The sequence below is a fragment of the Manis javanica genome, chromosome 4 (genome assembly GCF_040802235.1).
Source record: "Manis javanica isolate MJ-LG chromosome 4, MJ_LKY, whole genome shotgun sequence".
NCBI lineage: Eukaryota > Metazoa > Chordata > Mammalia > Pholidota > Manidae > Manis > Manis javanica.
The window spans coordinates 84,379,569-84,400,826 of NC_133159.1; the positions used below are offsets into that span (position 1 = coordinate 84,379,569).

Genomic DNA, 21,258 nt, shown 5'->3' on the forward strand with positions numbered 1-21,258 from the left:
TTTATATGCTTTCCATAAAATATCTCTAACAAGACTGTGCCATGGTTAGTCATGACTTTGGCTATCTTCTAGGCCATCACTGAGTATTAATGTAGATACATCAATCCCAGTTTGAGAAACATACAGTAATACAGTAAAGGATTTCATGTTGATCTTACCTAAAATTGTATGAGAATTGAGAGGACTTTCTGATGTTAAGATTTGCCTCTGAGATCAGTGTCAAAAGCTGAATGAGACAAGAAGGAAACTGTTTCACAAAGAGGCCCCATGGCCAGCATGGTGGTTGGCACATAGTAAGTGCCGTACTCAACAAATAGTTGTTGAGTAAACCAGTGTATTTTCTAAAAAATAATTGCTAATCTCTGATAAATAAAAACTAAAGGCCTAAGGGAATGTTTGAAAATATAGGTCATCTTAAGTCACTGGACAGGTTTTTCTGTTACTAGGAAGTATACTCTAAAGTACTTTCAGAGTCAGGGGGAAAAGGTTCATTTGCATTTTTTTATTTTAGGATTTTATCATTCCATAATTAGTATGATACTAATATTCCTTGGATTGGAGCAGAATAATTCATTGATGTGACCTGGTGACAGTTTTCTTAAATGGATGTAATTTCTTGACCTTTTGGCCTCACCCATCTGAATTGGAAAAGGGCCTGATGAAATGACCTTATGTAGATATTTTGTCCTGGTGATGTTGTCCAGTCTAGCTGCCAACACTCCCAGGTATATTGAGGATTTGGGGGATCTTTCTGAGTTACTAAAGAAGTGTCTCCTTGTTTCCCCCGTAGCTGCTGTTCCTGTGTAAAGCAGGTCCCCAACAGGGTACAAATGAGTGAACCAGACAGATGCAATTAGAACATTTCTGAGACCTTAACAATCCTTTTATAATCACTTCAGCTTGCTGCTCTAACCCTACCATGTGCTAAATGCCTAAGTCTCAGGCAGTTTGCTAACAACACATTATTCAAACTGATTCTAAGAAGTTGGTACTTTCTTTCTCCTCATTTTACAGATGAGGAAACTGCAGCCTATCAAGGAAACTGAACTTAGCTAAGGTCACACAGTCAGGATTCCCACCCATGGACTTCAGAGCCTAGGCTCTAGGTCACTGACCTATAAATGTATGATTATGAAAGTTTTTAAATTCAGGAAAAAAGAAAAGGAGGAGCCAAAAGCAACTTATTAAAACCCTAAGGTAACTGAAAACGATGAAATGTTTCTGCTTTAGAATGGACCTGTCAAAGTGAATAGTGCATCTGAAATGTGTTTTGCTCTAAAGCCAAAACATCTGGCCATTAGGAGGCAGGGGACTTGTCACTGAGGCAGATGCTGTGGCCTCCTTGTATCAGGCACTAGTCTTGCTCCCCACTTGCATCAGAGCACTGGAATGGAGCGATGTCCTGGAAATAATAATATTACAGCATCTGAGTTGATCACGATGTTACTCTTCACTTCTCTCTATCAATGCTTAGTTTAAATTCATCAAACGAAGAGTGCAATAAGGGTATTTATTGGATATAAAGTTACATCATCTTTAGGGGAATTTTTGAATTTAGATATTCTGGATGTTTTAAAATTTAGTTTGGAAGGGACTTCTTTATTTTATGAAAGAAGAGCAAACTCACTGATAGACTCTTAGGCAATGGTAAGTTGAAGTAAGAGGGAATGCCCAATGCCCAAGACATTGTGGATCTTAAGTCCCTAATAGGTTATAAACCTCCAATGACAGGCCCTTCCTTCTCATATTCCCCCTGGGTGTGCCCTTAATCATGTGCCTGGTTCAATGCCTGGCTATAGTAAGTATGTAAAAATAAAGATTTGCTGAATGAATGAATATTTACTTTTATACTCAATTTACTTGTTCTTCCATCTTACTGAAAAAATTAAAAACTGCCTTTTGGAGGAAAATTGGTGGGGAATGGAATATAGAAAACAACTTAGATTGAGTTTTCTAAATAATTCAGAAGAAAAAACAGAATTGGGAACTGGAATAGGATGTTGAAAGTATACTGTTACAAAGACCCACATCTTGTGCAAATTCTACTTTTGTTAATATTATTGGAAACTTGGGCCATCTAGATTAGGGGGAAAGAAAGTTACCTTTAAGACTTACAAAGTTAAATGAGATGTCATATGTGACATACAGTGAGGGACCTGATTTTAGTAGGTACCCAGAAATGTTAACTTAGTTGGTAAATATTAAGAATATGTGCTGCATACATGCAGGAACTTAGCTCCCTTTCCTAACTCCACCTCTCACTGCAGCTTCAAGGCATTTTTTGTACATGCCTGACTTTTTCTTACTATCAGGACATCCTTGATAGGATTACAAAGAAAAGAAAGATGATCAAAAGGCTTTGAAGCAAGATTGTAAAGGAGATCAAAGTTGTTTGTCATCTCTTTAATGACAAAGGTGATTTCATTCTTCTGGCTGGGTAGATGGTTATCCAATTTTTGTGCCCATCCCTCCAAAAGCAGATTGCTCTCTTTCATAGTCCTTGCCAAATGCATACTTGCTCTAAAGTAAATCCTAAATAGCTCCACTTTCCTGCCAGAAAGTCCAAATAAATTCTCAAAGTCCATTTGTATAAGAAGGCATAGCTAAACACATTCAATGGAGTAATTGTGATTTGTTTTAGTAAATGTGAAAGTTCTTTTTTCTGTAATGGAAATGTATTGAGAAAATAACATCAAAAGGTCAAAATTAGATCTTAAAAGCAAAGGACTACCCAATCTTTTTTAAGTACACTTTAATCTCTAAGAAGAAAAGCCCAATTATTTTCAGATGTTTAGTGTTAGATCAAATGTGTGCTCTTGGGATATATCATATAAACATGTTATATAGTTGATGAGTATACAAGTAATACCATTTTGTAGAATTTGTCTCCAAATTTATTATAAATTTTTATTTGTGGAATATATTCTTTGTACTTATATTATAAATTTATATTTATTATAGATTTATATTTGTGGAATATATTCTTTGTAAGAATATTTTTAATGTTTTTAATATTTTATTTACTACCCTAACTTTGTGAGACTACAGTTCATATCTGTAGCACTTTATTTATAAATAAATAGATACTTATGAAATAATTTCCAGAAATGCATTTTATCACAAAGAAAAAAATATCTTTATTGTAGGATTCTAAACTATCATCTCTTTTTTATAAAGTTAATAAAATGGTATTTTAAAGTAATGTTCTATGAAAAAGAATTATTTTCATATTTCAGATTAGTCATTTGGTTAAAAAGAGCCAATAAACCACATTTGCATGGATTTATATAAACTTTTCTGCATTAGAAGATCCATATCTGATGGTTGTACTAAATTCTATAAAGGTCTATTTTAATAAAAATTATTAAACTACTACAGGTATCTAGATTGGTTTTACCTGAAGTCAGTTACCTCTAAGGAGGAAAACTTCCAGTGTGATTAAAAGGATTTGCAGGATTGAGTGTACCCGTGATTGCATTACCGGCATGTGCTTCAAAAATTGAATTAACTGTAATTGTAAAAATGATCCACAGGCCTATGCCAGTAGAATGTAGGTTTTGTTTTCTAGCAGTAACGAATGATCTGCACAGATTCATCCAAACTGTTTTATGGACTTTCCCATGTAACCTGTGACAAACATTCACAGAATGGTGACCAGGGTTCAGACTTGTAGTCAGTGTAGATGGAACCTGTCGTGTCTGTTCTTGACCCTTTTGATCATCAGGGCTTCTCAAGGTAACTGAACCGAATCGAAGAAATAAAACAAGCCCAACCTAACATGTAAAGAAGGGAGCTTCCTTCAGTTGCATCTAGGATACCTCCAAGTTGATGGGATGTGACCTTATGCATCCATTATTCTTTGATTTGACATCCTCCTCTTAGGCTGTACTTTTCATGGAGGAGAAATAATGAAGTATTATATATGAATATTACTTCAGTTTTTCAGCATTATGTATTTTTAAGGTGATTTGTTTTTCATTTTCTTCATTGTTATTTCAGTTTTTCCCTTTGTGATTTTGACCTAAGAAATCACTTTTTTCCTCACTTTATATGAAATTTTAGTGGAACATGTTCCTCTCAGGAAAAAGTTTTTAATTAGGAACAATTATTTATTTTAGGGTTTAATTCTCCCTTCTTTCCAGAACAAAAGAAAACTCCAAAGTGTAAGACTCTTGCCTTTTGTAAGATTTATTTGGCTCCTTTGTGCTCATTAGATTGTCTCTCTTCAACATCCACCATGTGCCTTGCCCACGGTAAGCAGAAATAAACATTGATGAACTAGTGAATAAAGTGTATCATCTTTTTAGTATGCAACTGTCGCAAGGTTATTTTCTTGATGAGTATGAACTGCTTCTGAACTGTTGTTTCTTTGGCTCTTAATGGAAAACTTTTCAGTTATCTTTGACATCAAATTTCCCATAGCTCAATCACTATACATCGGGGAGTTCCCTGAATTTGTTTGTGTTTCTCAGTGTGACTTGATTCTGCTAAGGGACACTAAACCCAAAGCTTCTATTTAATTAAATGTGAACGACATTTGAATTACTTACTTAGAAACAGTAATATGTTTTACAGTTTACAGAGACCCCGAAAGCATAGGGCTTCAAAATAATTGGCATCAAAAGAGATCACAGGCAACAAATACAATCAGAGTTATATGTATTGTAATGAGTATAACTAGACATTCTTATACGGACATGTATTTTAACAATTTTCAAATGAACCACATCATTATTTTTTTGAAGAAGAAATTCGAAGGCAATTTAAGCATCCTTAAAATATCAAATTGAAAACCGTGGTACTGAAGAGGGGTTCTCACCTGAAAGATCAGAACTGCACATCAGCTATGCAGAGATGCAAAGCACTTCTCTGGGTAGTTTCCTTACAGTTTTACTTCTCTTATGGCTCTTATTATTATCATATAGCTCTTACATTATTTAAAATACTCAGCTATGCTTTCATGTAATTGAAGTGTCCACATCACCTCTCAACTTGCCCAAACCACCCAAGTTTTACTATAGCAAGTTACTTTGGAAATTTTACTCCTGTTGACCTCCAAAAATTATTTGATGTCCTGTATGCAAATTAGTGGTTTTGAACGTTTTCCATAGAAGTGTACCTCACCCTGCAAAACTCTTACTGTTGCCTCCAGGCCTTCATTTCCTATCGCACCCTACCCCACCAGTTCACCCAGCTAACCTTATCAGCAGCACATTGTCTCCCAAAGCCCACATAGAGCCAATTGCTAAACCCTAGTAGTTCTGCCTCCCAAAATTTTAGTCTCCTCCTCTCAGTCCTGCTGGCATCAGAAATCTGATTGTTACCCCTGACCCCTCATCCTCTTCCTCAAACTCCTTTAGTGATTCCACTTGTTTTCTATTAAAATCCAGACACCTCCTGGGAAATCCATTTGGGACCTGGCACCTAAGTGCCTGCCTCTCTTTCCTCATTTTTGCTATTCGCCTACTCACAGTTGAGGTGCCAGCCTTATTGAACCACCTCTAATCTTTCAGACACTCAAAAATAAACATGTTTCCAGGACTGTATACCTGCTATTTGCTTTCCATGAAATGCCCTTCACATATTCTTTATCTGGTTTCTTCCCTTAGGTATGAGCCCTTTAAGGGAAGGTCTATTTCTTTATACTACATCTTAGTTCTATTTTTTTATCATTAAAGTATAAATGACATATAATATCTTGTTAGTTTCTGGTGTACAGCATAGTGATTCAATATTTTTATATATTATGAAATGATCCCCATAATGTCTAGTTACCACCTATCACTATACAAAGTTACTACAGTATTATTGACTATTCCCTTTGCTGTAATTACATTCCCATGACTTGTTTAATTTATAACTGGAAGTTTGTACCTCTTAATCCCCTTAATCTATTTTTCCTGCCCCTTAACTCTTCCCCATTCTAGTAACCAGCAGTTTGTTTCCTCTACTTATGAGTCTGTTTCTATTTTGTTTTAATTTTTTCATGTTTTGTTTTTTAGATTCCACATATAAGTGGAAATAATGTGGTATTTGTCTTTTGCTATCTGACTTATTTCACTTAACGTAATACCCTCTAGTCCATCCATGTTGTCACAAATGGCAAGATTTCATTCTTTTCTTACGACTGATATTCTGTCATGTATAGTATATACACAGTGTGTGTGTGTATGTGCACATGTTCTTTATCCATTCATAGACACTTAACGTTACTTCCATGTCTTAGCTATTCTAAATAATGTTTCAATGAATGTAAAGGTCATAATATCTCCTTGAATCATTACTTTTGTTTTCTTTGGATGTATACCCAGAAGTGAAATTACTGGGTCATACAGTTTTATTTTTATTTTTTTGAGGAACCTCCATACTGTTTTCCATAATGGCCGCCCAGTTTACATTTTCACCAACAGTGTGTGAGGGTACCCTTTCCTCTGCATCCTAACCAACACTAGTTATTTCATGTCTTTTTGCTAATAACCATTCTGATAGTATGAGGTGAAATCTCACTGTGTCCTTGATTTGCATTTCTCTGATGCTTAGTGATGTTGAAGACCTTTTCATGTGCCTGTTGGCCATCTGTATGTCTACTTTAGGAGAATGTCTATTCAAGTACTCTGCCCTTTTTTTGATCATATTTTTTTTCTTTATTCAGTTGTTCAAGTTTTTTATGTATTTTGGATATTAACCCCTTATTGGATGTGTGATTTGCAAATATCTACTAACATTCCATAGGTTGTCTCTTCATTTTGTCAATAGTTTCCTTCACTGTGCAAAAGCTTTTCACTTTGATATAATCTCATTTATTTTAGCTTCCGTTGCTCTTGCCTGAGGAGGCTGGTCCAAAAAAATATTGCTAAGACTGATGTCAACTGCCTGTGTTCTAAGAGTTTTAGGGTTTCAGGTCTTACATTCAAGTATTTAATCCATTTTGAATTTATTTTAGTATAAGGTGTAAGATAGTTGTCCAGTTTCATTCTTTTTGCATATAGCTGTCCAGTTTTCTCTGCACCATTTTTTGAAGATACTGTTTTCTTCCCCATTGTATATTCTTGCCTCCTTTGTCATAGGTTAATTGACCATATGCATGGGTTTAGTTCTGGGCACTTTATTCTATTCTGTCGATTTATGTGTCTGTTTTTCTGCCAGTTTTGTTTTGATTACTATAGCTTTGTAGTATAGTTTGAAATAATGGAGCATGATATCTCCAGCTTTGTTCTTTCTCAAGATTGTTTTGGCTAATTCAGGTCTTTTGTGGTTCTGTACAAATTTTAGGATCATCTGTCTGTTCCAAGTTCTGTGAAAAATGCCATTGGTATTTTGATGGGAGTTACATTGAATTATATTACTGTAGACTAGTTTAGGCTGTATAACATTTTAACAATATTAATTCTTTTAATCCATAAGCATGGAATATCCTTCCTTTTATTGCTGCCATCAATTTTTTTCATCAGTATAGTTTTTAGTGTATAGGTCTTTCACCAACTTGATTAAATTTATTCCTAGTTACTTTATTCTTTTTTATAAAATTATAAATGGGATTATTTTCCTAATTTCTCTTTCTGATAGTTTGTTATTAGTGTATAGAAATACAACTGATTTTTGTAAGTTGATTTTGTATCCTGAGACTTTACTGAATTCACTTATTAGTAGTAAGAGGTTTTGGTGGAGTCTTTAGGTATTATTTCTTCTGCAAATAGTGATAGTTTTACTTCTTCCTTTCCAATTTATATGCTTTTTTTTTTCTTGCCTAACTGCTGTGGCTAGGAATTCTAATACTATGTTGAATAAAAGTGCTGAGAGTGAGCATCCTTGTTGTCTTCCTTATCTTGCAGGAAGAGCTTTCAGCTTTTCACTGTTGAGTATTATGTTAGCTGTAGGTTTGTTATATACGGCCTTTATTATGCTCAGGAATGTTCCTTCTATACCCTCTTTGTTTAAAGTTTTATCATAAATCAACACCAAATTTTGTTAGATACTTTTTCTGCATCTATTGTGATGATCTTATAATTTTTATCCTTTGTTTTGGTAATGATACATCACTTTAATCGATTTACAAATGTTGAATCATCCTTGCATCCTTTGAATAAATCCCACTTGCTCATGGTGTGTGATCTTTTTAATGTATTGTTGAATTTGGTTTGCTAATATTTTGTTAAGGATTTTTGCATCTATGTTCATGGGGCCTGTAATTTTCTTTTTTATGTGGTGTATTTGTCTGGTTTTGGTATCAGGGTAATGCTGGACTTACAAAATGAGTTTGGAAATATTCCTTCCTCTTTAATTTTTTTGGAATAATTTGATCAAGATAGGTATTAACTCTCCTTAATTATTAGGTAGAATTCACCTTTGAAGTTGTCTGTTCTTGAACTTTTGTGTTTTGGGAATTTTAAAATTACTGATTCAGTATCATTACATGTAATTGGTCTGTTTAGATTTTTTATTTTTATTTTTGTGATTCAGTCTTGGAAGGTTGTGCATTTCTAGGAATTTATCCAGTTCTTCTAATTTGTCCAACTGGTTGGCATATAATCATTCACAGTAGTTTCTTGTGATCCTTTGTATTTCTATAGTGTCAGTTATAACTTCTCTTTCATTTCTGATACTATTTATTTTGGGCCTGCTCTTTTTTCTTTTCCTTGATGAGTATAGCTAGAGGTTTATCAATTTTGTTTATCTTTTCACAGAACCAGCTTTTAGTTTTATTGATCTTTTCTGTTGTTTTTTAGCCTCTATTTCATTTGTTTCACCTTTGATCTTTATTATTTCCTTCCTTTTCCTGACTTTGGGCTCTGTTTTTCTTTTCCTAACGTTAGATTGTTTATTTGGGATTTTTCTTGTTTCTTGAGGTAGGCCTGTGTAGGCATGAACTACCCTCTTAGCAGTGCTTTTGCTACATCCACAGATTTTGAAATGTTCTGCTTCAATTTTCATTTGCCTTGAGGTATTCTTTGATAACCTGTTTGAGTTCCTCATTAACCCATATTTTTGTTTAGTACCATGTTGTTTAATCTCTATATGTTTGTATTTTTGTCCAGTTTTCTTCTTGTAATGATTTCTAGTTTCATACCATTGTGGTCAGAAAAGCTGCTTGATAATATTTCAGTCTTTTTGAATTTGTTAAGACTTGTTCTGTGGCCTAGCATTTGATCTGTGCTGGAGAATATTCCATGTGCATATGAAAATAATGTGTATTCTGCAGTTTTTGGGTGAAGTGTATATATCTATTATGTCCATCTGGTATAGTATGTCATTTAAGGCTGACATTCCCTTATTGACTTTCTGCCTTGATGATCTGTCCATTGATGTAAGTGTTGTATAAAGTCTCCTATCATTATATTTACTGTCAATGTCTCCCTTTATGTCTGTTAATATTTGGTTTATATATTTAGATGCTCCTATGTTCGGTCTATAAATATTTATGAATGTTATATCCTCTTCTTGGATTGCCTACTTTATCATTATGTAGTGCCTGTCTTTGTCTTTTATTACAGTTTTATTGTAAAGTCTTTTTATTATATGAATAGTGCTACTCCAGCTTTGTTTCCATTTGCATGTAATATCTTTCTCCATCCCTTCACTTTCAGTTTGTTTATGTCTTTAGATCTGAGGTGCATCTCTTGTAGGCAGCATGTAAATGTATCTTACTATTTTTGTCCATTCAGCCACTCTGTATCTTTTAGTTGGAGCATTTAGTCCATTTACATTTAAAATAATTATTGGTAAGTGCATACTTCTGCCATTTCATTAATTGTTTTCTGGTTGTTTTTGTACTTCTCTTTTCCTTTCTTCTTCTCTTGCTTTCTCCCTTTGGGCATGATGAATTCCTTTAATTTTATGACTAGATTCCTTTCTCCTTATGTTTTGTGGTACTATTGTAGGTTTTAGTTTGTGGTTACCATAAGGTTCTTACACATACCTATATGTATAGAAGTCTATTTTAAGCTGATAGTTACTTAAGTTTGGAAGCATTCTGAAAGCTTTATATTTTACCCCGCACACACACACATTTTGTTTTGACATTATATTTTACATCTTTTTATATTGTGTATCCCTTAATTAGTTATTGTATTTATAGTTGACTTCACTATTTTATGTCTTTTAACCTTCATACTAGCTTTTAGAGTAGTGGAACCATTGTGCTTACTATGTATTTGCCTTTACCAGTGAGATTTTTTTTTCTTTCATATATTTTCTTATTTCTAGTTATGGCCTTTTCTTTTTCACTTAAAAAGACCCTTTAACATTTCTTGTAAGACTGGTTTAGTGGTGATGTACTCTTAGTCTTTCCTTGTCTAGGAATCTCTTTGTCTCCTTCATTTCTGAATGATAACTTCACTGGGTAGAGTATGCTTGGTTGAAAGTTTTTTGTCTTTCAGCTCTCTAAATAATCCTGCTACTTCGTTTTGGCTTGCAAAGTTTCTGCTGAAATATCAACTGATAGTCTTATGGAGTTTCCCTTTTATAAGGCTATTTTTCTTTCTCTTGCCACCTTTAATATTCTCTAACTTTTCCATTTTAACTGTATCTTGGTGTAGATTTCTTCTGGTTCATGTTGTTTGGGACTCTCTGATTCCTGGACCTGGCTGTCCAGTTACTTCCCCAGATAAGGGGATTTTTCAGCCATTATTTCTTCAAATAAGTTTTCTCCTTTTCACTCTCATCCTTCTGGGATGCCTAAAATGCAAGTGTTAGCCTCATCAGTATAGCTGGCATTGGAGCTGGTATGGGCCAGGGGTCCATGGCACACTGTGCCAGGCCTGCCTTGGTAGAATACCTGGAGCTGAAGCTGGGATGTCTGGTGGGTCATGTAACAAGCTTCAACAGAGCCACCCTGGCAGGTTGGCTGGAGCTGGTGGAAGCATGTTTTGGGGTTCCTGGGGTGCATTCTACTGGGCTTCCCTTGATGAGACAGAGATTTAGCAGGCATAAGCTGTGGGGGTTCCTGGGGCATGCTGTATTGAGTGAGCCTTACCTTGGTGGCACAGCTGAAGCTGAAATGGACACAGGCTGGTGGTGTCACAGTCCTGGGGCACATTGGTGTGGCCCCAGCAGGCGAGCTAGAGTGCCTGACCCTGCTCCTACCCATGCTATCAAGGTGGAGGGGGAAGGTAAAAATAATCCTTGCCAGCACCTCTGACCCCAGGGAGTTCAGGCAGTTCCCCATCCCTTTGGTGGATGCTTTAGGGTTAGTAAATTGATTGTCTTCATTTACATGTTGCCCTTTAAACTGCTATTTTCTTGCTGTGTCTCAGGGAAGGTGAGTCTGTGAGGGTCCCTCAGTGATAGTCCTCCTGCAGATCACTGTATTGGGAGTGGGGTTCCCATCATTACTCTGCCTCCACTTCTCCCCCATTCTGTATGTGATCCCTCTGTCCTTTGTTGTACAGACTCTGTTCAGCCAGCCCTCGGTTCTTCTTCAGGATGAAATGCCCTCTGTGCAGGTATAGATTCGGTGTGTCCAACGGAGGAGGTGAATTCAGGGAAATTCCTATGCTACCCTCTTGGACTACCCTCCGACTTAGTTCTTAACGCAGACTCGGTAGATGCTAAGTGAATGCTGCTGAGTGAGTGGGAATGAACCAAATCTTCATCATTTTTCATTGTTGTCTCCATAGTTCCAATGCATGATAACTGGTTTCTTTCCTTCCCCTCCTCCTTCCTCTCTCTTTTAACCATACCCACATATCTCTAACTCAGGAATCTGTCTGAAGTATAGCTCTGCCTTGGCCAAAATCTTCCAATGGCTTAGCCTTTCCTGCAGAATCCCATTTCATGCTCAGTATCATTTATACCCCTAGTCAGTCTCTGATCAGCATATCCCGCTGCATTTCCCCTTTTCTGTTGCCCACGTCTAGACTCCAGACTTACTTCTTACCCATTCTTTTGTCACATTCTGTAGCATACCATTTCTGTGGTTTTGTTTATGCCATATCCTCTTTCAGGTATTTCCTTGCCCCAGGCCCTGCATACTGAATTAATATTCACAATGTCCCCTCCCCAGTCAAAATTAATCCTCCATTTGGTATCTTTCTTTATCAGTTTATTTGTTCCTTCCATTATGATGCATATCGTGTTCTGCTTTGTATTATAGCCTTTTGTTTTTGTTTTATTTTAACATATCTGTATTCTAGTATGTTACAAACTTCTTCAGGTAAGAGCTGAACTAGTTCAACTTGAAAGCCTTTTTCCCCACAATTCCCCAGCTTGTAAAATGAAGATAATAATACCAAATTTGTAACATTATTGTGCAGATTAAATGAAATGATATATGTCGAGTATATAGCTTAATGCAGTAGCCCATAGCAGAAATGCAATAATGGTCATTATTATTGCTGCTGTTACTGGTACTGTGGTAGGGACTCACATTGGAGGACATTATTTTGTTTGCCTGAGCTCTTAGTATTAATGCTTTTCATTTAATTTTGTGGCTAATTTTTAGCTGAATATAACTGAAGCTAGACATTACCCATTAGCTTTGCTGTTAATTTTTTTTTCTTTGCTGTCTTACAGTCTTTTCTTATTTTTTCTGGTATTTCATCATTTTCCTGGCAGAAGGGGTTGCTTGCTTCTTCAGTTTTTCCACGAACAGAGGGCCAGATTGCTTCTAGTATGTGTGAAAAGAATTATTGAAGCTTTAATTCTTTTTAATTCGGTCTTTTCTGTACTGTTTTGCAGTAGAGAATATGAATTGAATTTCCTACTTTTAGAACTACTGAAACCTGTGTGGTCAGAGGGCCACTGATGCTCTGAGTGGGCTTCTTTGGCCTGCCACGTTTCTAACACATCTTGCCGTCTCACTTGGATTAAGTTTTATGGAGAGTGTATGTGCAGAGCCAAGATGGCACCATCTGAACGAATAGTTCTTTGTACCAAAGGACTTGCTAAAATTGAAGTCGACTAAGGAAAAGCACATGTAATAATATTACACGTTTGTAAATTGTTAGAATGATCCAGATCATTCTTAATTTGCATTAGGTACTTTGTGCTCATTAACAATTAGAATTTCCTAGAACTGAAATTATGGGAAGGTGATTTATGTGAAGAAATACCTCATGTCTCTTTTTTTCCTTTCCAACTAAAGAAATGATGAAATCATCAAAGAAAGGAAAAACTACTCAAGATATAGCCATAAAAAATGATGAGAATTGATCACAATATTTAAAGCATATACATTATCTTCCACACTGGTAAGAATAGAGTAGGAAATTGCACTGGAAATGGATTCAGACCTAGGCCCTCATGGAGGAATGGAATATTTCCAGAGACCAAATACTGGAGGAGGGGAGGGAATCAGCACTGATATCACCAACTGATGACGATGGTGACGGTGGCAGTGATTAGTAATAGATTAACATTTAGTAGGCAAATCGTCAGGCAGGCACTGTGCAGATTAAATGATGCTCATTCTCTTGTTCATCTTTTATAAAAATCTCTATGTGATACATATTATTATTATTATATTCACTTATCAGGTGAAGAAACTAGGGCTTCAAAGGTAGTCTTCACCCAATGTCACAGAGCTTGTAAAAGACAGAAGGGGGACTTAACCTCAGGTCAGCCTAAGCAATCGCCAGTCTTCTTAAATGCTACGAGCTTCTTTCTGCAGGTGAGAGTGAGGTTGGAGGACAGACAGGCCTTCCTCTCTGGGAACTATTAGCTGGAGCGCAAGCACCAACCCTCCTGACCACCACTGCCAAGGCCTTTCATGAGGATTTTCAGATTGACAAAGGGAAAGCTCTTTGTTGTAAATCTCATAGGGCAGTGACACCATTTTAAGATCCATCAGGAGTGGGAGGAAGATAACACATGTGATTTTGCTAGTGTTTCCTAAAGCTGGTTTCCATAGGGCACTCGGTCCATAACCCCACTCCCGTGCAGACCAGTGTTGGATTGCAAGACCTCAGCAGAGGAGAAGAGCACTGTGGTTGCAGTTGGTCTGGGTACCCCTCCTGGCCCTAGGTGGAAGAGAAATAGGTTGCCAGTAATCTCCATCTGGCAATAAAAATGTCAAGATGCCATCCAGCAACCCAGAGGAGTCAGGTTCTCTAAGCAGCCTCTGAACTGTTCCCAGCAGGCCCAGGTCCTGTTTGAACCAGGCCTTTCGGCAGTTGTACTCGTAGCTTCTCTCTCAGTCCACATCCCATTAGACATCCCTTTAGCAATCCCATGAACAGCCCGTTAGACAAATCCTCTAAGATTTAGCAAAATAATTACCCTGAAGAGTATGTATCCCCATAAAGTAATAAATAGTTCACTGAGATAGTTTACAAATAAAACAAGAAAGTAAAAAATAAAGCACTTTCCCTTCACACATACAAGATATGAACAATCAACCTTACCACTGAACTAGATCTTCCATAGGTACTAAAAGATTTCTATACTACCAAATGTCTATTCTTAGGGAAATAGATCCTATATGGCTGCAATGTATTAAGAACAGAGAAGTGGAAAAAAATAATTCAAACAGACATTGGAAGGAAAAGAATTTTCTTTCTGAGACATACATTTTCACATGTTAACATCTCTAAAATGTGGATCTTCTTAAATGATAGCCTCTTTCAAATACTCAGTCACACAACAGTGGTAACTTTCAGTCACACAACAGTGGTAATGTATAATGTATCTTTTAAAACATGAGAGAGATAAAATCCAAGAACTTTACCATGGGCTACATGGTTCAGTAAGATCCAGTCACCCACTGTTTCTCTAACCTCATCTCTAACCTTCCCTCTTTTTTGACTCTGCTACATGCCACAGCCGTGCTGATCTTGTTCTGGAACCATCTAAGCATGCTTCCACCTCTGGGCCATTGCCCTGTTTCCTCAGCAAGGAGTGATTTTCCTACTGAGAACCCTGTTGTCCACTCTCACATCAACTGCAGACATTAATGCAAATGACACTTTCTTATTTACACTTTCCCCTGTCATCTTATCTAAAATTGCATGATCCTAATATTCCCTGTTTACCTTTATTTTTCTTCTTAGCATTTATTATCAATTGAGAGTCCCCATTTCACTTACCTTGTTTATGGTTTGCATTCGACAGTGGAGTATAAACTCTTGCAAAAGAGATTTTTTTGTCTATTGTCTTCGCTGCTAAATCTGTGAATTCTAGAAGAGTGCCTGGTACAGAGATGTCACTTAACAAATATATGCTGGCTGTATAAACACATATGTGTGTATAAAATATATGTAAATATATAAATACATCAGTATTCCAAATATAAAACAGTAAATTGATTAGATGTTTAAAGGTTGGTGGATGAGGTTGCGAGGAGGTGTAAATACCACACTAAGCCTGTCCAGGGGAGCACAGATAAGGTGTCAGGTGTCTTGAGGTATAAGTTTGCCTCTGTTACCAGGTGAGTGAAATTTGGCAAGTTAATCCTCCAGGCCTCCAGGTCAGACTGCATAGTCTGTATGGATGTTAAAACATGTCAGTTAATTGAGCTTTCTGCTAAAAACAATTGAAAAATGAAGACCAGGAATCGGAAGCTGAAGTGAATGAAATAGTAATATTTTTTAACATAAATATTATCACCACGAACAATAGTGGTAATGAGAGTGTTAGGCAAAAGAATTTTGAGACAACATAATTCAATTTCCTTTGTTTTATAAATAAGGAGACTGAAGCCAAGGTTTGAAAGTCTTAGAGTTAAGTGCCAATTGGTGGCAGATTGTAGAACTCTATTCAACGTCTGACTGAATCCAGTGGCTTTATGTTCACTAATTAGTACAAATAATAAATACTGGATATTAAAAAGAAAAGAATTATTCCTAAGCTGTTTGATAAAATGTTCAGCTTAGATTTGATGAGTTCAGTTAGTGGTAAGAATACATAGCTCAATTTATCTCCTTTGTGATCTATTTCAGCTTGTAGAAGAGATTGGAAAACTCGAAGATAAAGTGGAATGCGCTAATAATGCCCTGAAAGCAGATTGGGAAAGATGGAAACAAAATATGCATAATGATATCAGATCAGCGTTTACAGATATGGCTGAGGAGAGTATCCACTATTATGAACAGGTGATCAGTGGAATGCGGTACTGCTTCACTTCGAAGAAGTTACCCTCTCTTTTCCTTCTATCTGTCCTGTGCTGGGAGAGTCTGTTAAGGAACCAAGTGTCACATACAAAAGCCTCTGTGGGGCCTAGTGCCAGTGAAGTCGCCAGTTAACAGAATAATGCTGAGGCCACCCACCAAGACAAATGTGTTTGTGTGTAGGAAGGGTGACAGGCTGTCCTTAGCGTTGCCCCCAGTGCCTCATATGAGCTGAGCTTGATGTGAGCAAGAATTTTGTTTTATTTTCCCCTCAGATTCTTGTTTTGGAAAAACTGGAATTCCTCAAAAGCACTTGATGGCACTTCCTAATGTTCCCCTGTCTTATTTCCTCTTCCTCTCCCTTTCTTATATGATACAGGTTTTTCAAAGTAAGGGAAGGAACGCAGGTTTGAATGAGTAGAAAATCACTTCAGGGATGGTACCTAATGTTCCCCGCCTTGCCTTCTGTAGCTATTCAAAAAACCAACAAAGGAGCATCCTCTTCTATTCATTTTATTGATTAATTTTTTTAGGTCAGTTTAGTTTAGTTCAGTTGTGGGCTTTTCAGTAGTTCAGGGAAGAGCCTAGTCGTTATTTCGCTTTCTAGTGATTATTTGTTATCTTTTTACAACTAATAGATCCTCAATGTGGTTATCATTTTAAATAAATTTTATACTATCACTTGCTTCATCCAGCATATTCTAAACATGCTTTTCCTAGAATGTGTATTTTAAACATACATCTTTAACCTTACTTCTGGCTGAATTAATGACTACATGAAATTGATACATTGAAGAACATTACTTTATGATCTATAGTTTGTAGTGCTTGTCAGTTTAAAGGTACTTTCAACTAAAATATTACATGTTTTGAAAGTAAATGTTTCATTCAACAGGATTTGCTTCAGCCTGGCTGCTGCCAGACACTGGCCGGGTGACCCTAGCGGGACCACAGGACACAGAACAAGTGCAGTGTCTTTCTCACGTAGTTACAGCCAGGGAGGGAAAGAGTCAATGAAAACAAAAGATTACAAAAAACTATAGGTTCCAGGGCAGAAAGGCTTCACAGGGATATCTAACCTAATCTAGAAGGAATGAGGAAGGTTCCTCAGAGGGTATGTTTCAGATCTGAATGGTGAATAAACAATAGCCAGATAAAGATGTGAGAATGTTCCAGGCAGAGCAAATACATGCACAGAAGCCCAGAAGTGAGACAGAACATGTTCAGGTAGCTGAAGCTCTTTGTTTGGAGGACAGAGGAATGGAGGCAGTGCTGAGTTGCAAAATGAGGCATGTAGAGGGGAGAAAGTTTTCCTCAACCATCTTAGAATTTCCGACTAGGTCTGAAAATTAGACTGGCAAAGGTGCACTAACAGGAGAAAAGCCTGCAAATTGACCTAATGTCAGTTCTGTGTGACATGGGCACCTTCATAAGGAAGTTCAGGTTGAAAGAAACAGCTGAGTATTTTGATGTTAAGTTTGATGGAAGGTGGGCAGTCATGTAAATATGAGGTGAGGAGTATGAGGTAAGTGTAACAAACTCATGGAAACTTAGAAAAGCTTGTTTGGAGTTTTCCTGGTTCCCCCATCTTGGATATAAGGATGCTTGCTTCCTCTGGGTGTAAGGACCTCTTCAGTGAGGGCTTCATCACCTGCTTCAGGGATATGGGTTGGGGGAAGGTCAAGGTGACCCTTCTGCCTCTGCCATATTCTCAACCTCCTTCAGCTTATATTATTCAATATGCCAAGGTGCATATTGTGCAGTATTGTGTGCAGAACCCCATTAGACTAAAGAGGGCCCTATGTTTAGTCTTTTATTTTTCATTCTTAGGGAAATGAGAAATAGCATTGAAGAGATGTCAGGGAAGTGATACATAAATTAAACTTGCCTTTTAGAAAGATCACTCTGGCTGTATATGGGTCACAGTGGAACAAAACTGGACATGATGAGACTAGTTAGGGAACTTTCAGCAACAAAGACAGAGATGTGAACTGACAGGGACTCCATGACAATGGGCTAGAGATTGATGGACAGATTCAAGTGGTTTTGTTTTTTTTCTTTTATATAGGTTGGGTTGGAAAGATCATTTTCTCTCTTTCCTTAATTTTTTATTCACATTAACAGCCTTAGGTAAATTCAAGTATCTAAAAGGAATTTCTCATAAATCTCACACTTTAAAGCATTTAAAATATTTCTGTTGAATAAAGCACATTTACTAACATAGACTTTATTACCACTTAACCATTTAAATCCATAGAAATAACTTTATCTCTCCTTTGCAATAGAACCTGTCCATGCTGATGTTAAGGATTTTTTATGACATCAAATGAAATAATTTATAACACAATGCTTTGAAAATTAGAATATGCAGTATACTATAAGTGATTATGATTATAAAATGTAAGTATATTAGGTATACAAATCATGTGACAAATGTACCTACCATATTTTCCTTTAAATGATCAGGTCTGCAAGCTTTTCTCAGTTTGGACTTTTTATTTTTTTAAGAGAAAATGTTTATATGAATTCCATTGAACTCCAATTAAGTTATTTGGGTTTTGACTGTACCTCTCATATAAATACATATTTTTGTCATTTTCATAGATTGAATTCAGTTTATATGAAAACTGTTATGCTCAAAACAGTTAAATTGGCATCATTATTGCCATACTGCCATATTGCAAGTTGTGTTTTTCACAGCAGTTTATATCAGTATGGTATTAACTCTTTCCTCCAAGTAAATTTCTAGGTGTTACTAAAAATGTATCAAGTGTACTATATCTTCGATGTATAAATTAAGAGGAATCATTGGTTTTCTTTAATATGACTTCAGAAGACCCCTACAGCTCTGGTTGTTTGTTGTTTTTATTTTTCTTTTCCTGAGTGAAAAACTTTTAACTATGGCACATTGGCCCGAGCATAATCAGGAAGTTGGAGCCCTTAAATAATCAAGGCTTCCTAATTAGCACACAGACTGTGTGTCTTGAAACAGGGACAGTCTGCTGTTATCTGTAAACTTCAGAATATTTCAGCTATATAGAGAAGTGAAGTGTTGCCAGAATCTTTCCATTCCTTTTTAGTTTAATCACATTCTTATGGAAATACTTCTTTTTTCATTAATATTTGCAAAGCTAAATCTCCAAAGGGATTTGTTTATAGTGTGATAGATGAAGTCGAGTAAAAACATTTGCCTTTGGACTTACTTTTATGAAGTGAAATGGTCACAGCTTGTTTATTACCTAAAATTTAAATTTCAAAGTGACAGAGAAAAAATCGGATTATAAATAGGAAGTATAGGTCCACATGAGAAGCTAGTTATTGTCATATTGAAATGTACTTAGATGTGTGAATTTACTTGGAGGCAGTTGACACCAAGTGTAAAACATGTATCTCTAAACAAACTTTGAATAGGTAAAATGCACTTATTCCCTTTTTTGTCCTATGTGGCCAACAATTAAGAATAAATTTGAATCTTCTTAAAAAAATTAATATAGCAGAACAAGAAAACCAAAAGTCCAGTGACGAAGGGTGGATAATTTCAAAGTATATTAATAGTCAAATAACCAAAGAAAATGATTTCCAGTTAAAATGTGTATGGATGCTAAAATGATAAACTATGACACACTGGGTGAAATGTATGAATGTTTTCTAATGGTAGGACAAAAGTATCTGTGTTTGTTGCTGCTGATAATGATGATGATTCTGGTTATGGTGAAGAGATTTGAAAGGAAGTGATCCTTAGTAGGTATTACACACTGAAAGAATATACACTTCAATAGTTGAATTTTAATACCATAATCGTGAAAAGCTCACATAATGTTAGCTTTTGTTAAAAAGTACTTCATATTTAAGTGAATACCATACCAAAATATGTTTTTTTCCTTTGCACATTTTATTTTAGAATTATTAGTTAATATATGGAATTCTTTTTTCATGGCCTTATTTTCCTGGTTGTGAAATTAATACATGTGAACTACAAACAAAAACAACAAAAGCTAAGTACACTAACACATAAAGAAGAAATAAATAATGCCCGTAGCCTTTTCTCCTAGAGAGTGGTACATTTAACGACATGTATAGAAAAATAATTTGCTATGTTCACATCAACATATTTATAAATTTCTACATAGCTTTCTGAGTATATCAACATAAAAATATGATTATATTTTGTATCATGGTTAGATATTATTTTGAGTTCCGTATTTTTCATCTGTTTGAATACTTTGCCACATAATGACGTAATCTTCATTTAATGCTTCATATTAAATACCTTTTTTAGCAAAGAGAACTACTAATAATTGAGCTTTTATATTTTTTTGCTTTCATAAATAATACTTTAAAAAATAATTGTGAGTATTAAACTTTAACAACTTTCTTGATAAGAATGTCAAGAAATAACCAGGTCAGAGGTCACTGCACTTCAAATGCTATCAATCTTATTTGAGAATGTCAGTTGCCTCATGTAAAATCATTCATTTAAGATTCTATTAGCATCAAAACCCTGTGCTAAGCACTATGAAGAATCCAGATTCAAAGTTAAATCTTGCCATTAGTAGGTTACAGTTTATTAGGGAAGAATAATAAGTATATATATTTTTTACTTGATTAATACAGCTTTACAATATACTAATTTTTTAATGGAAGAGTATTTACATTAGTTTTATTTACTTGAATTATAATGAGCAGACTTTTGCAGAAGGCTTCTGTCATTACTGAATAATACAAATATAGGTATCTACATGGAAATCTAGAAAGCAGAACAATTATAGCATAGGATATTTTCTGGAAGATAAATGAAGAAAGGAGAAAATCTTTGGAAGGGTATACCATCTAGCCAAATGGATAATATCACTAATGCTTTTCCTAAAATCTAAGTCCAACTATTTAACGACCCTTTACAAATTAGAGAAATTAAAACAAAATAGAGTATCAGTCCTTTCACAAAGTAAGTAATGGATGAGCACTGAATATCCTAGAAGTTCTTCAAGTATAGTTGAATTTATGTATAAACAAACGTATTCCTTGTTATTTTGGGGATGGTAAAATGAATTCTAGTGAAAGAATTGTGCAAGTTCAGTGATGCACTGCATGCTTCAGAATATTAAGTAAGTTTTGTAAATAGTTTAAAAACCCTGGTCCAAGTAAAAATAGCCCCCAAGCACTGTGACTTTATGAGGTTAATCTCTACTGATAGTGATTATGAACTGTCAGCTAAGCA

At 35.7% G+C, this 21,258-nt stretch overlaps 1 protein-coding gene across 3 annotated transcripts in view; it reads left to right on the plus strand.

The window, feature by feature from the left end:
- The window catches only part of SNX7 (sorting nexin 7), a 101,992-nt gene that overhangs the window by 67,472 nt on the left and 13,262 nt on the right, over positions 1-21,258 (plus strand). For 2 of the 3 annotated variants that reach the window (XM_037024452.2, XM_073234329.1), the window contains one exon: positions 15,873-16,025. The exons of the other annotated variant lie outside the window; for it this stretch is intronic. In XM_037024452.2, coding sequence (XP_036880347.1) covers positions 15,873-16,025 — 153 coding nt within the window. The remainder of the gene's footprint in view (positions 1-15,872; positions 16,026-21,258) is intronic. 3 annotated transcript variants of the gene reach the window in all.